The sequence below is a fragment of the Rhopilema esculentum genome, chromosome 2, assembly GCF_057945365.1.
Source record: "Rhopilema esculentum isolate cy_ngs chromosome 2, ASM5794536v1, whole genome shotgun sequence".
Lineage (NCBI taxonomy): Eukaryota > Metazoa > Cnidaria > Scyphozoa > Rhizostomeae > Rhizostomatidae > Rhopilema > Rhopilema esculentum.
Genome location: NC_142816.1, coordinates 1,814,226 through 1,832,050, shown reverse-complemented (window position 1 = coordinate 1,832,050; position 17,825 = coordinate 1,814,226). Strand labels below are relative to the sequence as shown.

At 39.4% G+C, this 17,825-nt stretch overlaps 1 protein-coding gene across 1 annotated transcript; it reads left to right on the top strand.

Moving 5' to 3' along the window:
- Nucleotides 1-7,715: 7,715 nt before the first annotated feature.
- On the top strand, nucleotides 7,716-12,421 carry LOC148960553 (zinc finger MYM-type protein 1-like). Its single transcript, XM_089109193.1, has 3 exons — nucleotides 7,716-8,422; nucleotides 9,057-9,257; nucleotides 9,592-12,421. Exons 1-3 carry the CDS (start codon nucleotides 8,110-8,112, stop codon nucleotides 11,835-11,837), a joined length of 2,760 nt encoding a protein of 919 aa, XP_088965319.1. The 5' UTR covers nucleotides 7,716-8,109; the 3' UTR covers nucleotides 11,838-12,421.
- The last annotated feature ends 5,404 nt before the right edge of the window (nucleotides 12,422-17,825 follow it).

Below are 17,825 nucleotides of genomic sequence, written 5' to 3'. Positions count from 1 at the left end.
ACTTCATATGCCATGAAATACAAGCTTTATTACAAAGGGGGGATTCAAATTTTACATATAATTTGCGCTCATGAAAAAAAATAGATATTTCATAAGCAATGAAGTTTCAAGTTTGTTTTTATTGCTTAGAAGTTTGTTCTTGGTAAAGACAAATTTACACTGGTAAAGCTTTCACTAATAACCTATAGACAAACCTTTGCTACGAGGTCTACAGGGCACCACTCATTTTCGCAGGGCAGAAACCCTTTTCACCCCCCCAAACCTATCGGCCAAGTTACGCCCCTGCATAAACGTTCATTGCTTGGAAACTGATTAAGTCAAAGCTTTGAAATTTAAAGGGTTTGGGGGCGAAAATTAAAGGGGCGAACATGTGCACAAAAGGGGGCGAAACTAAAGGGGCGAAAATTAAAGGGAGCCAATATTGAAGGTAGACTAAATTTGAAGGGACTAAGGTAATAAGGAGTCATAGGGTGTCCATATCACAATATATCATCTCTCCCTTTCTTCGGAATGTCTTTTCTCGGGATGGAATATAAGCAAAAACAAAACAAATATTTTGTGATTATATTGAACAGCTGTTCCGTAAAAGTTTGTCATCATCCTGTTTCGTGCTGGATATCTAAATGCAGGTTGTTCTTTTTCCTGGTTCCGTTGATTATTCTGTTCATTGAATTCATCTTCACTTTCACTGTCCTCTGAGCCGTTGTCTTTAATATTTGCTGCTCCTTCGAATACTTTAAAAAACGATTTGTTTCTTGTAATTTTGTGATTTCGATTTTGAGCAGTGACTCTGGAGCCTTTGATTTCTGTTACAATGTATGGATTTGTACTGTACCGGCTTGTGAAGCTATTCTTCTTTTGTTGTCTTACAAGGACTTGGTCTCCTATCTTTATTTCTGAATTCTTTGTATGATCTCTCTTGTCATAATACTCTTTAGCTTTCTGTTTGATTTTCTTCTCCTTTCCTGCTAAGTCTCTCTGCTTGTTTATTGGGACTTGACTTTCTGGTAAATGTGGTATCTTTGCTCTTATTGTTCTGTTGAACAACAACTGTGCAGGAGATATTCCAGTTAAAAGATGAGGCGAGCTTCTGTAATTGCTATTTTCTGTAATTGATAATTGCTTTGTTGCTATTTTCCATGTTTTGGAATGAGTAGCTTTAAATTTTCGTTTCTTTACTGCTCTCTTGAAAGCTCCAGATTTATATTTTCGTCTTGAATACATTTTAGCCAAATGATTTATAAAAGATTGTGAAGTTTGAAACAGCCGTTATACACTTGTGGACCTCACGCAGTAAACTTTAATATTTGATAATGTTGCCAGGTCAGGAAGATTTGAGGGACTGTAGGCAGGGACGCTGGAGAATCGGGCTCGGAGATCAATCACCCCTGTTGCTTTTTGACTAGATAGGGCAAGGAGGACAATGTGCCCTCTTCATAGAAATCCCCTCGATGTCAGCTAATTGCTGTTATCAAAAGATTCATATCAAATTCTGAATGTACTCTCTTAGTCAAGCCAACATTTCTCAAAACATGTAAAGAAATTTCTTATGCCAAAAGCTAGCCGATTTTCAACTTACTTACGGCATATCGAAACAAAACGACAGTTACGAAAGAATTGTTAGCAGCTGGGAATTATGTTTCAAATGCCCTTTTAATCAAGCCTGCCCCTTTGCCTCTTGGTCGTTCCAGCGTCCCTGATTGTGGGATGTAAACGGAAGAGGCATGTGTGATTCAAACTGAATCGCAACGTATATACTCAGAGTGTGTAACAAAAGAATAATGGCGAAACTTGATTCTATGACGCTCAACACGAGGAAACAATTTTACTATAAATTTGAGATTCAATTGTACGTAGAAAAAATGAACAGATTAGGTTGGCATATTAATAGGGCCTCGAGATCTAGGGCCACATAAAGTAGTGGATTCTATTTCAAGAATTGACTTTATCAAACGTAAAAAGAGTATCATAAATAAACTTGAATGCGTTTAACTGACCTCCGACACTAGAGCAAGACCAAGGCAACTAAAACAACAGACAATGTACCTTCAATTCAATTATTCAAATTTTTAAGGCGGAGAGCTTGGAATTTTGATCTTCCCCTTTTGACCACATCTACAAAAAGTGCCAAGGAAACCCTAAATACGTGCTAAAATATATGCGTAAAACTCTTCAGAAATTACTAAAATTACTGTTCTCGACATGTTTGCGAGATCTCGTTGTGTTCCCTGGCTTTTGGTATTGAGGATGGGCCGGGATTTTGTAGGGATAATTCGTTAGAATACGCATGCGTCCCTGCCCCTCGACGTTGATTGGCTCGAACAAATCATTAAGCCTTTTGTCTCAAACAATAGGAGTGAGATCTCATCTCGCCAACAATAAAGGTCTCACTGCTGCAAGTGTTTTGCGTGAATGTGCAGGACGTCTTTGTTCCTGCTTCGAGAAATTTGAGCTCCTACAAACTGATTGAAAGTGGTTCGGTTTATTGCACTTGGGACAGGTTTGTGTTTATTATTATATTCTCACTGTGTAGAAATGCTTAAAGAAACGCCATGTTCAGGGCCATATTCGTCCAAATCATCAGTGGCCAATCTCTCCTCGGCTTCAGTTTGGTCAGGAGATACTATAATCTTCTCTGGCTCAGTATAGTAGTCTTGCAGATATTCTTTCATTCGATTGAAGACAGAACTTTGCGCCTTATCCTTATTAACGATTAGTACAATCGGTATTTCGAGTCCACCTTTAGGAATTGGCGATCTTCTATACTTGTTGTCTCATACACGACCTTCTAAAGCGCCTCCATAATTCAAGAAAAAATGGCAAAAGCGAATTTTCAGCAAAAAGTTTCCAAGCAAAAATAGATTTTTCAGAGGCCCCAGTGTAGTTCCATGCCGCATGAACGCAGGGGCGAAAATACCGGGGGGGAGGGTTTGGGGGGGTGTGACACCCCCCAATCTTAAAAATAGCCGATTTCGCAGGGCAATCGAAGATTTCGCAGGTCGCCAAGAAGAGCTTTATTACCACGCAGAAGTGCCACCTCTGGAGTTCGAAAAGGGCCGTTGACGAATTTTGAAATGGAAATTTTATATTTTTTATAAACCTCCCTCCCTGACATTGCATTTTAGAGAACGGAACAGGTATGTCAGGAAGAGCTCAGTTATTAGCAGAGCGAAAGCATTCCTTACCGAAAGTCATAGCCAATGGATGCAATGATTGATGCATAAGTTTATGAGGGCAAGGTTGAGTCCACACAAATTAATTTAAGTTGTAAATTATTTTCATGACAGGTACGGTGCCACTGGGGGGAATAGGGGGTTGAAGGCCCCCACTTTCGTCAAGATAAGAATTTTTTATCATTTTCTCTATAACTGTTTGACAGTGTATGAAATAAAAAGAGAATAAACGTTTAAGATGCCGATTTTGTTTGATCTAATTGCTAACTTATTCACGTATATTTTTTATTATTTTTCTTTTATTTGCATTAATTCAGTGAATCACTGTCTGTATCATTGCAATGTTTTCATTTTGGAAGTGTAAACATGGCCTTCTCGAGATAAGAAACTCCACATTTCTGTTCAGGCATAGTCAATATGGTTCAGGAAATAAAATTCTCCCAATCAAAACAACATTGCTCTGTCATTCACAACTTTGTGCAATCTGAAACGAAAGGTTACCATTTCTTTCCTTCCACAACGTCTATCACTAGAGTTTTAGCATACCATCCCCCCTCCCTATTTTTCCAATAGATAATAATCAGTTTTTTAGCAGTATAGTATTTTGCTAAATTTTAGTCTGGGAGATGCTTTTTAGCCCTTTTACAAGGTATAATTTCTAAATTTTTCTTCACGTCGGACCCAACCATGGTGGGTCCTCCTCCCTCACTAAACTTCATATGCCATGAAATACAAGCTTTATTACAAAGGGGGGATTCAAATTTTACATATAATTTGCGCTCATGAAAAAAAATAGATATTTCATAAGCAATGAAGTTTCAAGTTTGTTTTTATTGCTTAGAAGTTTGTTCTTGGTAAAGACAAATTTACACTGGTAAAGCTTTCACTAATAACCTATAGACAAACCTTTGCTACGAGGTCTACAGGGCACCACTCATTTTCGCAGGGCAGAAACCCTTTTCACCCCCCCAAACCTATCGGCCAAGTTACGCCCCTGCATAAACGTTCATTGCTTGGAAACTGATTAAGTCAAAGCTTTGAAATTTAAAGGGTTTGGGGGCGAAAATTAAAGGGGCGAACATGTGCACAAAAGGGGGCGAAACTAAAGGGGCGAAAATTAAAGGGAGCCAATATTGAAGGTAGACTAAATTTGAAGGGACTAAGGTAATAAGGAGTCATAGGGTGTCCATATCACAATATATCATCTCTCCCTTTCTTCGGAATGTCTTTTCTCGGGATGGAATATAAGCAAAAACAAAACAAATATTTTGTGATTATATTGAACAGCTGTTCCGTAAAAGTTTGTCATCATCCTGTTTCGTGCTGGATATCTAAATGCAGGTTGTTCTTTTTCCTGGTTCCGTTGATTATTCTGTTCATTGAATTCATCTTCACTTTCACTGTCCTCTGAGCCGTTGTCTTTAATATTTGCTGCTCCTTCGAATACTTTAAAAAACGATTTGTTTCTTGTAATTTTGTGATTTCGATTTTGAGCAGTGACTCTGGAGCCTTTGATTTCTGTTACAATGTATGGATTTGTACTGTACCGGCTTGTGAAGCTATTCTTCTTTTGTTGTCTTACAAGGACTTGGTCTCCTATCTTTATTTCTGAATTCTTTGTATGATCTCTCTTGTCATAATACTCTTTAGCTTTCTGTTTGATTTTCTTCTCCTTTCCTGCTAAGTCTCTCTGCTTGTTTATTGGGACTTGACTTTCTGGTAAATGTGGTATCTTTGCTCTTATTGTTCTGTTGAACAACAACTGTGCAGGAGATATTCCAGTTAAAAGATGAGGCGAGCTTCTGTAATTGCTATTTTCTGTAATTGATAATTGCTTTGTTGCTATTTTCCATGTTTTGGAATGAGTAGCTTTAAATTTTCGTTTCTTTACTGCTCTCTTGAAAGCTCCAGATTTATATTTTCGTCTTGAATACATTTTAGCCAAATGATTTATAAAAGATTGTGAAGTTTGAAACAGCCGTTATACACTTGTGGACCTCACGCAGTAAACTTTAATATTTGATAATGTTGCCAGGTCAGGAAGATTTGAGGGACTGTAGGCAGGGACGCTGGAGAATCGGGCTCGGAGATCAATCACCCCTGTTGCTTTTTGACTAGATAGGGCAAGGAGGACAATGTGCCCTCTTCATAGAAATCCCCTCGATGTCAGCTAATTGCTGTTATCAAAAGATTCATATCAAATTCTGAATGTACTCTCTTAGTCAAGCCAACATTTCTCAAAACATGTAAAGAAATTTCTTATGCCAAAAGCTAGCCGATTTTCAACTTACTTACGGCATATCGAAACAAAACGACAGTTACGAAAGAATTGTTAGCAGCTGGGAATTATGTTTCAAATGCCCTTTTAATCAAGCCTGCCCCTTTGCCTCTTGGTCGTTCCAGCGTCCCTGATTGTGGGATGTAAACGGAAGAGGCATGTGTGATTCAAACTGAATCGCAACGTATATACTCAGAGTGTGTAACAAAAGAATAATGGCGAAACTTGATTCTATGACGCTCAACACGAGGAAACAATTTTACTATAAATTTGAGATTCAATTGTACGTAGAAAAAATGAACAGATTAGGTTGGCATATTAATAGGGCCTCGAGATCTAGGGCCACATAAAGTAGTGGATTCTATTTCAAGAATTGACTTTATCAAACGTAAAAAGAGTATCATAAATAAACTTGAATGCGTTTAACTGACCTCCGACACTAGAGCAAGACCAAGGCAACTAAAACAACAGACAATGTACCTTCAATTCAATTATTCAAATTTTTAAGGCGGAGAGCTTGGAATTTTGATCTTCCCCTTTTGACCACATCTACAAAAAGTGCCAAGGAAACCCTAAATACGTGCTAAAATATATGCGTAAAACTCTTCAGAAATTACTAAAATTACTGTTCTCGACATGTTTGCGAGATCTCGTTGTGTTCCCTGGCTTTTGGTATTGAGGATGGGCCGGGATTTTGTAGGGATAATTCGTTAGAATACGCATGCGTCCCTGCCCCTCGACGTTGATTGGCTCGAACAAATCATTAAGCCTTTTGTCTCAAACAATAGGAGTGAGATCTCATCTCGCCAACAATAAAGGTCTCACTGCTGCAAGTGTTTTGCGTGAATGTGCAGGACGTCTTTGTTCCTGCTTCGAGAAATTTGAGCTCCTACAAACTGATTGAAAGTGGTTCGGTTTATTGCACTTGGGACAGGTTTGTGTTTATTATTATATTCTCACTGTGTAGAAATGCTTAAAGAAACGCCATGTTCAGGGCCATATTCGTCCAAATCATCAGTGGCCAATCTCTCCTCGGCTTCAGTTTGGTCAGGAGATACTATAATCTTCTCTGGCTCAGTATAGTAGTCTTGCAGATATTCTTTCATTCGATTGAAGACAGAACTTTGCGCCTTATCCTTATTAACGATTAGTACAATCGGTATTTCGAGTCCACCTTTAGGAATTGGCGATCTTCTATACTTGTTGTCTCATACACGACCTTCTAAAGCGCCTCCATAATTCAAGAAAAAATGGCAAAAGCGAATTTTCAGCAAAAAGTTTCCAAGCAAAAATAGATTTTTCAGAGGCCCCAGTGTAGTTCCATGCCGCATGAACGCAGGGGCGAAAATACCGGGGGGGGAGGGTTTGGGGGGGTGTGACACCCCCCAATCTTAAAAATAGCCGATTTCGCAGGGCAATCGAAGATTTCGCAGGTCGCCAAGAAGAGCTTTATTACCACGCAGAAGTGCCACCTCTGGAGTTCGAAAAGGGCCGTTGACGAATTTTGAAATGGAAATTTTATATTTTTTATAAACCTCCCTCCCTGACATTGCATTTTAGAGAACGGAACAGGTATGTCAGGAAGAGCTCAGTTATTAGCAGAGCGAAAGCATTCCTTACCGAAAGTCATAGCCAATGGATGCAATGATTGATGCATAAGTTTATGAGGGCAAGGTTGAGTCCACACAAATTAATTTAAGTTGTAAATTATTTTCATGACAGGTACGGTGCCACTGGGGGGAATAGGGGGTTGAAGGCCCCCACTTTCGTCAAGATAAGAATTTTTTATCATTTTCTCTATAACTGTTTGACAGTGTATGAAATAAAAAGAGAATAAACGTTTAAGATGCCGATTTTGTTTGATCTAATTGCTAACTTATTCACGTATATTTTTTATTATTTTTCTTTTATTTGCATTAATTCAGTGAATCACTGTCTGTATCATTGCAATGTTTTCATTTTGGAAGTGTAAACATGGCCTTCTCGAGATAAGAAACTCCACATTTCTGTTCAGGCATAGTCAATATGGTTCAGGAAATAAAATTCTCCCAATCAAAACAACATTGCTCTGTCATTCACAACTTTGTGCAATCTGAAACGAAAGGTTACCATTTCTTTCCTTCCACAACGTCTATCACTAGAGTTTTAGCATACCATCCCCCCTCCCTATTTTTCCAATAGATAATAATCAGTTTTTTAGCAGTATAGTATTTTGCTAAATTTTAGTCTGGGAGATGCTTTTTAGCCCTTTTACAAGGTATAATTTCTAAATTTTTCTTCCAGTGGTGGCGCCAGAGGGGGGGCAGGGGGGGCTACAGCCCCCCCGTCGGAGGAGGCTAGCCCCTCCGTCGGAAGATAAATTATGCTTGAATTTTTTTTGTCGGAGCGAATTTTTTAAGTTTTGGCGGAAATAGAAATTTCTAAAAGGACTGTTATCAGAATTCAGGAAGCTCATCCCAAAACAACTCATCGACACATCAATTTCATGGTAAATAATAATCTGTTATAAGAAGTTTGAATTGGTTGTTTAGATGTTCAGTACCAGGTGTTTTCCGCATGCTGTTAAATTTGATCTTATGTTATGGATAGTGCAGTTCGTCCAAATCTTGCTTGCTATAACCAACCTACAACATCGGAATATTTTTGTGCGATAGCGATATGGCAACAAATGTTACCCGTTTCAGTGTTAGATGTAGTATATGTAATGACGTATTTAACAATGATTACGCTGCCCGCCACACGAAGTCCAAGCACAAAGATTTGGCTGCAATGGGAAGGACTGCTCCTACGACGGCAATAGTTGAAACGGACTCGCAGCAGAGAAAAATAAAAACATTTTTTCAATCAAAAGGCGGTACTTTTCCAAAGAAACGAAAGGTTAATGATTTTGAAACTGAAAGAACAACAGAAGACCCCGAAGAACAAGAAGTTGAAATTTCGAAAATTCAAGACGAAGAGCAAATCGAACGTGGTATGTTATACGTTTTAATATTTAAGTCCTTTTAATACGAGGAAAAACACTTAGCAAAGGGCTTCAGCCATAAAAACAATCAAACTCATTTACGTAGTAGCTAAGCCATTTTACCCCATCCCAACCATACATATTTGTAGTGTTTTGCTTCTACGTACACGTTTTTTTATTTATAAGAAACTTGACTCAAGCCCAGAGTACTAATAGTTTCCAAATTTCTTATTTTTTACTATTTTTAAGGGAAACCATCTATTACTATTTACGATAAATCCTTCTAGTTTTTTTTATAAACAAGTTCCTTATTAAGAAAAAAACGTGTATTTTTATAGGAAACCTAGCTCTCCAGAAATTAAAAGTTTCTTATTTTCGGACCTATATAATATGGGATTTCACTGCGACTGCGACATATTTAAACAAATATACCTGGCTATGACTGGATGAGGAATAAACCTTGTTAGACGTATAAATTTCTTCGTTTTATTTACAAATAAAAATAATTTTTTGGATGATTTTGATATTAAGAGTCACAAAAGATTGATTAGTAAAAATGCCTTTTTGTCCATCTCCCAGGAGATATTATAATCTTTTTCACACATGTAAAACAGGGTAGTAAATCATTTGTTTAAACTTCCAGGTACAACTTCTAGCTTGGACCCCGAAGTCACGAATGTAGATGCTGACAACTACGTCACCATTTCGGAAGCCGAACAGTCGATGTCGGACATTGTGGAAGCAGCAAATGAAAGCGACAGCAACGAGGATATCGAGGAAAATTTGGAACAGTTGGAACTCGAGTTGGAAGATGAAGTTGATCCTGCAGGATTATCAGCCGAAGGTATACTAACTAGCTATCAGATATAATCGTAACTCTCCATTAACCAGCGGCGTAGGGGGGTACTAAAAAGTGGAAGGGCGCGTGAAAAAAGGGCACCTTGGTATGTAATTAAGACGAAGGCAAACCCTGCTAGAAGGGCACGGGGGCATGCTCGCCCGGAAAAGTTTTGCATATAAGCAGCCACTTTGGCTCCCATAGCCTCTTTCGCACTAAAGCTCAAAGAAAAGTCTAAAACAATGAAAAGAGGCACTTCTCAGATATAAAATAGGGCACTGCCAAGAACTTAACAGGAAAAAAGTTTGCAAAGTGTGATGGATAATTTTTTTCGTTTTAGCACTTCAAGGAGATTCGAGAGGACCGCAACTTACACTATCCGTCGCTGGCCCCAAGGACATATCCTCAACCAAAGACGGCGGACCTGTGCAGCCTCGTAATATTTCCTTCCCTACACATTTGATTGGCAATCAGCATCGCGCATTCACACCTTTGCTGTATGAAAAGTATCCCTGGATTGAGTATTCGCAAATGGAGGATGCCATCTTCTGTTTCCACTGTCGTAATTTTTCAGAGAATCGGAAGGATCCAGCGTTTGTTAGTCAAGGCTTGCGCAATTGGAAAAGATGCTATGGCACCAAAGTGAATGATAACAAACTCTTGCAACATCAAACCAGCCATCTTCATGCCCAAAGTGTAGCTGCTAAAGCGCACTATGAAAACGTTAAGTCTGGAAATTTTCAGACCATTGCCACACTTCATGATGCCGCTTATTCGAAACTGGTTAAAGACAACAGGCATTACATGCGAGTGATTTGCGAAGTCCTGCTTCTCACTGCTCAGCGGAAGATTGCCCAACGTGAGACTGGAGGTTCATTTCGTGTTGCCGATATAAATAAAGAAGCTCTAGACTATGGACCTTCTTGTGGTAATTTTCTTGCGATACTTGGTCTTCTTGCAAGGCATGACCCAGTTGTTGCTGACAAAATCCGCACTGGCCCGAAAAATGCAAAGTATACTCACCACAGCGTACAGAATGCCATCTTAGACATTATGAAAGACATGGTTCTTGAGCAAATAAAAAGTGAGCTCAATAAGGCTCAGTATTTTACCGTCCTTTCAGATGAGTCTAAAGATAGAAGCAAAAAAGAGCAGCTTGTTGTTGCAGTCCGTTACTGCTACGAGAATGCCATACATGAGGAATTTATTGGCATTGCTGAGGCGCAAAGTTTAGATGCAGATGGTCTTTCAGACACAATAATTGAACGATTGCAACGCATCGAAGCCAACATGAAAGCATGCGTGGGGCAAGGCTACGATGGAGCTTCTGTTGTTTCTGGTCACCTGAATGGCGTTCAAAGGAAACTTCCTCTGAAAACCGGTGCTGAAATGGCTTACTACGTCCATTGCTTTTGTCATCGATTGAACCTTGTGATCGTCGATGTTGTGAAATCAATCAGTTGTGTGGCAGACATGATATCGCTATTCAGAAGCCTGCATTCTTTTCTGAGCAGCAGCACCGTTCATGTACGATGGGTAAAGGTCCAAGAGGATCACAAGGTTCATGTGATGGAAATTGGAAAAGTTTCTGACACGAGATGGTCTTGCCAGGCGAAGCAATTCAATGTTTTCTGGGAGCGGTTGGATATCTTGGTGGAAGTCCTGCAGGATGTGATTGACACAGATACGAACCCCGGTCGCAGAACAGAAGCTACTGGTTATCTTCTGCAGATTGACAGGAAATTTGTGAGATACCTGTTTGCCATCCGACACGTCTTGAACAAAGCCAAATTTGCGTCTGACATGTTGCAGAAACCCTCCAATGATTTGAGTCAAGCCATTGATCTCATTGCAACATTGAAAGATGAACTGGATGACTGTCAAAGCAGGGATAAGATTCAAGAGTTCTGGGATACTGCCGAAGAAGCAGCGGATCGCTTGGAATTGCCGGAAGAAAAAAGACCACCAAGAAAGAGGGCAACGCCTGCTTCTCTTCGAGAGTTTGTTGTGGAAGCATCTTCAGAGCCTCAAGTAGCAAGCGGGTTTGATGGCTACGTACAAAATGTCAAAGAAATACTAAACAGAACAACTGCAGAACTTTGCAAGCGGTTTGACGAAAAAAACATAAAGATCATGAAAGGCATAACTGCATTGGCCCCCAAGTCGAAAAGCTACTTGGACCCAACAACTCTTGTCAATTTTGCTGAGCTTTTTCAGTCTGAAATTGGTGCACTACGCAGTGAAATTGCCACATTTAAATATATGCTCTCAAGAAAAGAAGAAAAACACCGCCCAAGCACACTTCTGCAACTAGAGGCACACTTGGAAAAGCTAAATGAAGCTTTCTTTGAGCTGCACCGGCTTGTATCCATCGCATGCACTTTGCCAGTCTCTTCAGCCGAATGTGAACGCAGCTTCAGCTCTATGCGCCTCATCAAGAGTGATCTGCGCTCACTTATGAAGGACGAGCGTCTAGACAGTCTGATGATGCTAGGTATTCATCGTGCCCGTGGAAGTGCTCTTGACTTGGACTCAGTAGTAGACAGATTTAAGGCTAAGTTCCCGAAGAGTAGAATTGCTCTGTGAAACAATTTTGATTCTTGGACTTGAATTTTCGATATGTAGAAGTGCGTATTCCACCGCTTAGGTCTGTTCCTATAAAGTTACGTTGTGTTCCAGTTTTCCTTAAGTTCAGTTGGTTGCTTTTTATTTAAATTCATACTTTCCAAAGATAGGCCCTACTTGAATTGGCAACGTTTGATGAGTTGTAAAGATTTAGAGTAGTTTTAAGCTTATCTAGAGGCAGCTTTCAAAAAAAATTTCCAGGGACGCCGGAGAAGGGGGGCGCGGGGGGGCAAGCGCCCCTCCTGCCCTTTGCTAGGAGGGGCAAGGGAGGGGGCAAACGTGCCCTTAGTAATATGTCAAAAAACGTAGTAAAAAACACGATTACACCATTTTGATAGCATTTTTAGCCAATCTAATGGGTGTAGCCACCAAAATTTTCCCGGGGGAGTACCCCCGGACCCCCCGAATTTTCGGCTCGCAACGCTCGCCTTCGGTCTCCAGTACCCTTACAATTCCTTGTCGCCCCCTAGCCCTATCGTTCTCTAAAAAAATTAGCCCCTCCGTCGGAAGTGCTAGCCCCTTTGTCGGAGGAAACCTAGCGCCACCACTGTTTTCTTCACGTCGGACCCAACCATGGTGGGTCCTCCTCCCTCACTAAACTTCATATGCCATGAAATACAAGCTTTATTACAAAGGGGAAATTCAAATTTTACATATAATTTGCGCTCATGAAAAAAATAGATATTTCATAATCAATGAAGTTTCAAGTTTGTTTCTATTGCTTAGAAGTTTGTCCTTGGTAAAGACCAGTGTACACTGGTAAAGCTTTCACTAATAACCTATAGACAAACCTTTGCTACGAGGTCTACAGGGCACCACTCATTTTCGCAGGGCAGAAACCCTTTTCACCCCCCCAAACCTATCGGCCAAGTTACGCCCCTGCATAAACGTTCATTGCTTGGAAACTGATTAAGTCAAAGCTTTGAAATTTAAAGGGTTTGGGGGCGAAAATTAAAGGGGCGAACATGTGCACAAAAGGGGGCGAAACTAAAGGGGCGAAAATTAAAGGGAGCCAATATTGAAGGTAGACTAAATTTGAAGGGACTAAGGTAATAAGGAGTCATAGGGTGTCCATATCACAATATATCATCTCTCCCTTTCTTCGGAATGTCTTTTCTCGGGATGGAATATAAGCAAAAACAAAACAAATATTATGTGATTATATTGAACAGCTGTTCCGTAAAAGTTTGTCATCATCCTGTTTCGTGCTGGATATCTAAATGCAGGTTGTTCTTTTTCCTGGTTCCGTTCATTATTCTGTTCATTGAATTCATCTTCACTTTCACTGTCCTCTGAGCCGTTGTCTTTAATATTTGCTGCTCCTTTGAATACTTTAAAAAACGATTTGTTTATTGTAATTTTGTGATTTCGATTTTGAGCAGTGACTCTGGAGCCTTTGATTTCTGTTACAATGTATGGATTTGTACTGTACCGGCTTGTGAAGCTATTCTTCTTTTGTTGTCTTACAAGGACTTGGTCTCCTATCTTTATTTCTGAATTCTTTGTATGATCTCTCTTGTCATAATACTCTTTAGCTTTCTGTTTGATTTTCTTCTCCTTTCCTGCTAAGTCTCTCTGCTTGTTTATTGGGACTTGACTTTCTGGTAAATGTGGTATCTTTGCTCTTATTGTTCTGTTGAACAACAACTGTGCAGGAGATATTCCAGTTAAAAGATGAGGCGAGCTTCTGTAATTGCTATTTTCTGTAATTGATAATTGCTTTGTTGCTATTTTCCATGTTTTGGAATGAGTAGCTTTAAATTTTCGTTTCTTTACTGCTCTCTTGAAAGCTCCAGATTTATATTTTCGTCTTGAATACATTTTAGCCAAATGATTTATAAAAGATTGTGAAGTTTGAAACTGCCGTTATACACTTGTGGACCTCACGCAGTAAACTTTAATATTTGATAATGTTGCCAGGTCAGGAAGATTTGAGGGACTGTAGGCAGGGACGCTGGAGAATCGGGCTCGGAGATCAATCACCCCTGTTGCTTTTTGACTAGATAGGGCAAGGAGGACAATGTGCCCTCTTCATAGAAATCCCCTCGATGTCAGCTAATTGCTGTTATCAAAAGATTCATATCAAATTCTGAATGTACTCTCTTAGTCAAGCCAACATTTCTCAAAACATGTAAAGAAATTTCTTATGCCAAAAGCTAGCCGATTTTCAACTTACTTACGGCATATCGAAACAAAACGACAGTTACGAAAGAATTGTTAGCAGCTGGGAATTATGTTTCAAATGCCCTTTTAATCAAGCCTGCCCCTTTGCCTCTTGGTCGTTCCAGCGTCCCTGATTGTGGGATGTAAACGGAAGAGGCATGTGTGATTCAAACTGAATCGCAACGTATATACTCAGAGTGTGTAACAAAAGAATAATGGCGAAACTTGATTCTATGACGCTCAACACGAGGAAACAATTTTACTATAAATTTGAGATTCAATTGTACGTAGAAACAATGAACAGATTAGGTTGGCATATTAATAGGGCCTCGAGATCTAGGGCCACATAAAGTAGTGGATTCTATTTCAAGAATTGACTTTATCAAACGTAAAAAGAGTATCATAAATAAACTTGAATGCGTTTAACTGACCTCCGACACTAGAGCAAGACCAAGGCAACTAAAACAACAGACAATGTACCTTCAATTCAATTATTCAAATTTTTAAGGCGGAGAGCTTGGAATTTTGATCTTCCCCTTTTGACCACATCTACAAAAAGTGCCAAGGAAACCCTAAATACGTGCTAAAATATATGCGTAAAACTCTTCAGAAATTACTAAAATTACTGTTCTCGACATGTTTGCGAGATCTCGTTGTGTTCCCTGGCTTTTGGTATTGAGGATGGGCCGGGATTTTGTAGGGATAATTCGTTAGAATACGCATGCGTACCTGCCCCTCGACGTTGATTGGCTCGAACAAATCATTAAGCCTTTTGTCTCAAACAATAGGAGTGAGATCTCATCTCGCCAACAATAAAGGTCTCACTGCTGCAAGTGTTTTGCGTGAATGTGCAGGACGTCTTTGTTCCTGCTTCGAGAAATTTGAGCTCCTACAAACTGATTGAAAGTGGTTCGGTTTATTGCACTTGGGACAGGTTTGTGTTTATTATTATATTCTCACTGTGTAGAAATGCTTAAAGAAACGCCATGTTCAGGGCCATATTCGTCCAAATCATCAGTGGCCAATCTCTCCTCGGCTTCAGTTTGGTCAGGAGATACTATAATCTTCTCTGGCTCAGTATAGTAGTCTTGCAGATATTCTTTCATTCGATTGAAGACAGAACTTTGCGCCTTATCCTTATTAACGATTAGTACAATCGGTATTTCGAGTCCACCTTTAGGAATTGGCGATCTTCTATACTTGTTGTCTCATACACGACCTTCTAAAGCGCCTCCATAATTCAAGAAAAAATGGCAAAAGCGAATTTTCAGCAAAAAGTTTCCAAGCAAAAATAGATTTTTCAGAGGCCCCAGTGTAGTTCCATGCCGCATGAACGCAGGGGCGAAAATACCGGGGGGGGGAGGGTTTGGGGGGGTGTGACACCCCCCAATCTTAAAAATAGCCGATTTCGCAGGGCAATCGAAGATTTCGCAGGTCGCCAAGAAGAGCTTTATTACCACGCAGAAGTGCCACCTCTGGAGTTCGAAAAGGGCCGTTGACGAATTTTGAAATGGAAATTTTATATTTTTTATAAACCTCCCTCCCTGACATTGCATTTTAGAGAACGGAACAGGTATGTCAGGAAGAGCTCAGTTATTAGCAGAGCGAAAGCATTCCTTACCGAAAGTCATAGCCAATGGATGCAATGATTGATGCATAAGTTTATGAGGGCAAGGTTGAGTCCACACAAATTAATTTAAGTTGTAAATTATTTTCATGACAGGTACGGTGCCACTGGGGGGAATAGGGGGTTGAAGGCCCCCACTTTCGTCAAGATAAGAATTTTTTATCATTTTCTCTATAACTGTTTGACAGTGTATGAAATAAAAAGAGAATAAACGTTTAAGATGCCGATTTTGTTTGATCTAATTGCTAACTTATTCACGTATATTTTTTATTATTTTTCTTTTATTTGCATTAATTCAGTGAATCACTGTCTGTATCATTGCAATGTTTTCATTTTGGAAGTGTAAACATGGCCTTCTCGAGATAAGAAACTCCACATTTCTGTTCAGGCATAGTCAATATGGTTCAGGAAATAAAATTCTCCCAATCAAAACAACATTGCTCTGTCATTCACAACTTTGTGCAATCTGAAACGAAAGGTTACCATTTCTTTCCTTCCACAACGTCTATCACTAGAGTTTTAGCATACCATCCCCCTCCCTATTTTTCCAATAGATAATAATCAGTTTTTTAGCAGTATAGTATTTTGCTAAATTTTAGTCTGGGAGATGCTTTTTAGCCCTTTTACAAGGTATAATTTCTAAATTTTTCTTCACGTCGGACCCAACCATGGTGGGTCCTCCTCCCTCACTAAACTTCATATGCCATGAAATACAAGCTTTATTACAAAGGGGGAATTCAAATTTTACATATAATTTGCGCTCATGAAAAAAAATAGATATTTCATAATCAATGAAGTTTCAAGTTTGTTTTTATTGCTTAGAAGTTTGTTCTTGGTAAAGACAAATTTACACTGGTAAAGCTTTCACTAATAACCTATAGACAAACCTTTGCTACGAGGTCTACAGGGCACCACTCATTTTCGCAGGGCAGAAACCCTTGTCACCCCCCCAAACCTATCGGCCAAGTTACGCCCCTGCATAAACGTTCATTGCTTGGAAACTGATTAAGTCAATGCTTTGAAATTTAAAGGGTTTGGGGGCGAAAATTAAAGGGGCGAACATGTGCACAAAAGGGGGCGAAACTAAAGGGGCGAAAATTAAAGGGAGCCAATATTGAAGGTAGACTAAATTTGAAGGGACTAAGGTAATAAGGAGTCATAGGGTGTCCATATCACAATATATCATCTCTCCCTTTCTTCGGAATGTCTTTTCTCGGGATGGAATATAAGCAAAAACAAAACAAATATTATGTGATTATATTGAACAGCTGTTCCGTAAAAGTTTGTCATCATCCTGTTTCGTGCTGGATATCTAAATGCAGGTTGTTCTTTTTCCTGGTTCCGTTCATTATTCTGTTCATTGAATTCATCTTCACTTTCACTGTCCTCTGAGCCGTTGTCTTTAATATTTGCTGCTCCTTTGAATACTTTAAAAAACGATTTGTTTCTTGTAATTTTGTGATCTCGATTTTGAGCAGTGACTCTGGAGCCTTTGATTTCTGTTACAATGTATGGATTTGTACTGTACCGGCTTGTGAAGCTATTCTTCTTTTGTTGTCTTACAAGGACTTGGTCTCCTATCTTTATTTCTGAATTCTTTGTATGATCTCTCTTGTCATAATACTCTTTAACTTTCTGTTTGATTTTCTTCTTCTTTCCTGCTAAGTCTCTCTGCTTGTTTATTGGGACTTGACTTTCTGGTAAATGTGGTATCTTTGCTCTTATTGTTCTGTTGAACAACAACTGTGCAGGAGATATTCCAGTTAAAAGATGAGGCGAGCTTCTGTAATTGCTATTTTCTGTAATTGATAACTGCTATGTTGCTATTTTCCATGTATTGGAATGAGTAGCTTTAATTTTTCGTTTCTTTACTGCTCTCTTGAAAGCTCCAGATTTATATTTTCGTCTTGAATACATTTTAGCCAAATGATTTATAAAAGATTGTGAAGTTTGAAACAGCCGTTATACACTTGTGGACCTCACGCAGTAAACTTTAATATTTGATAATGTTGCCAGGTCAGGAAGATTTGAGGGACTGTAGGTAGGGACGCTGGAGAGACGGGCTCGGAGATCAATCACCCCTGTTGCTTTTTGACTAGATAGGGCAAGGAGGACAATGTGCCCTCTTCATAGAAATGCCCTCGATGTCAGCTAATTGC

Excerpts from the sequence above, each read along its gene's own strand:
- LOC148960553 (XM_089109193.1), top strand. The coding sequence starts at position 8,110 with ATGGCAACAAATGTTACCCGTTTCAGTGTTAGATGTAGTATATGTAAT. Across the intron at positions 8,423-9,056 it reads CGAAGAGCAAATCGAACGTG|GTACAACTTCTAGCTTGGAC; the intron begins GTATGTTATACG and ends TTAAACTTCCAG. Across the intron at positions 9,258-9,591 it reads TGCAGGATTATCAGCCGAAG|CACTTCAAGGAGATTCGAGA; the intron begins GTATACTAACTA and ends TTTTCGTTTTAG.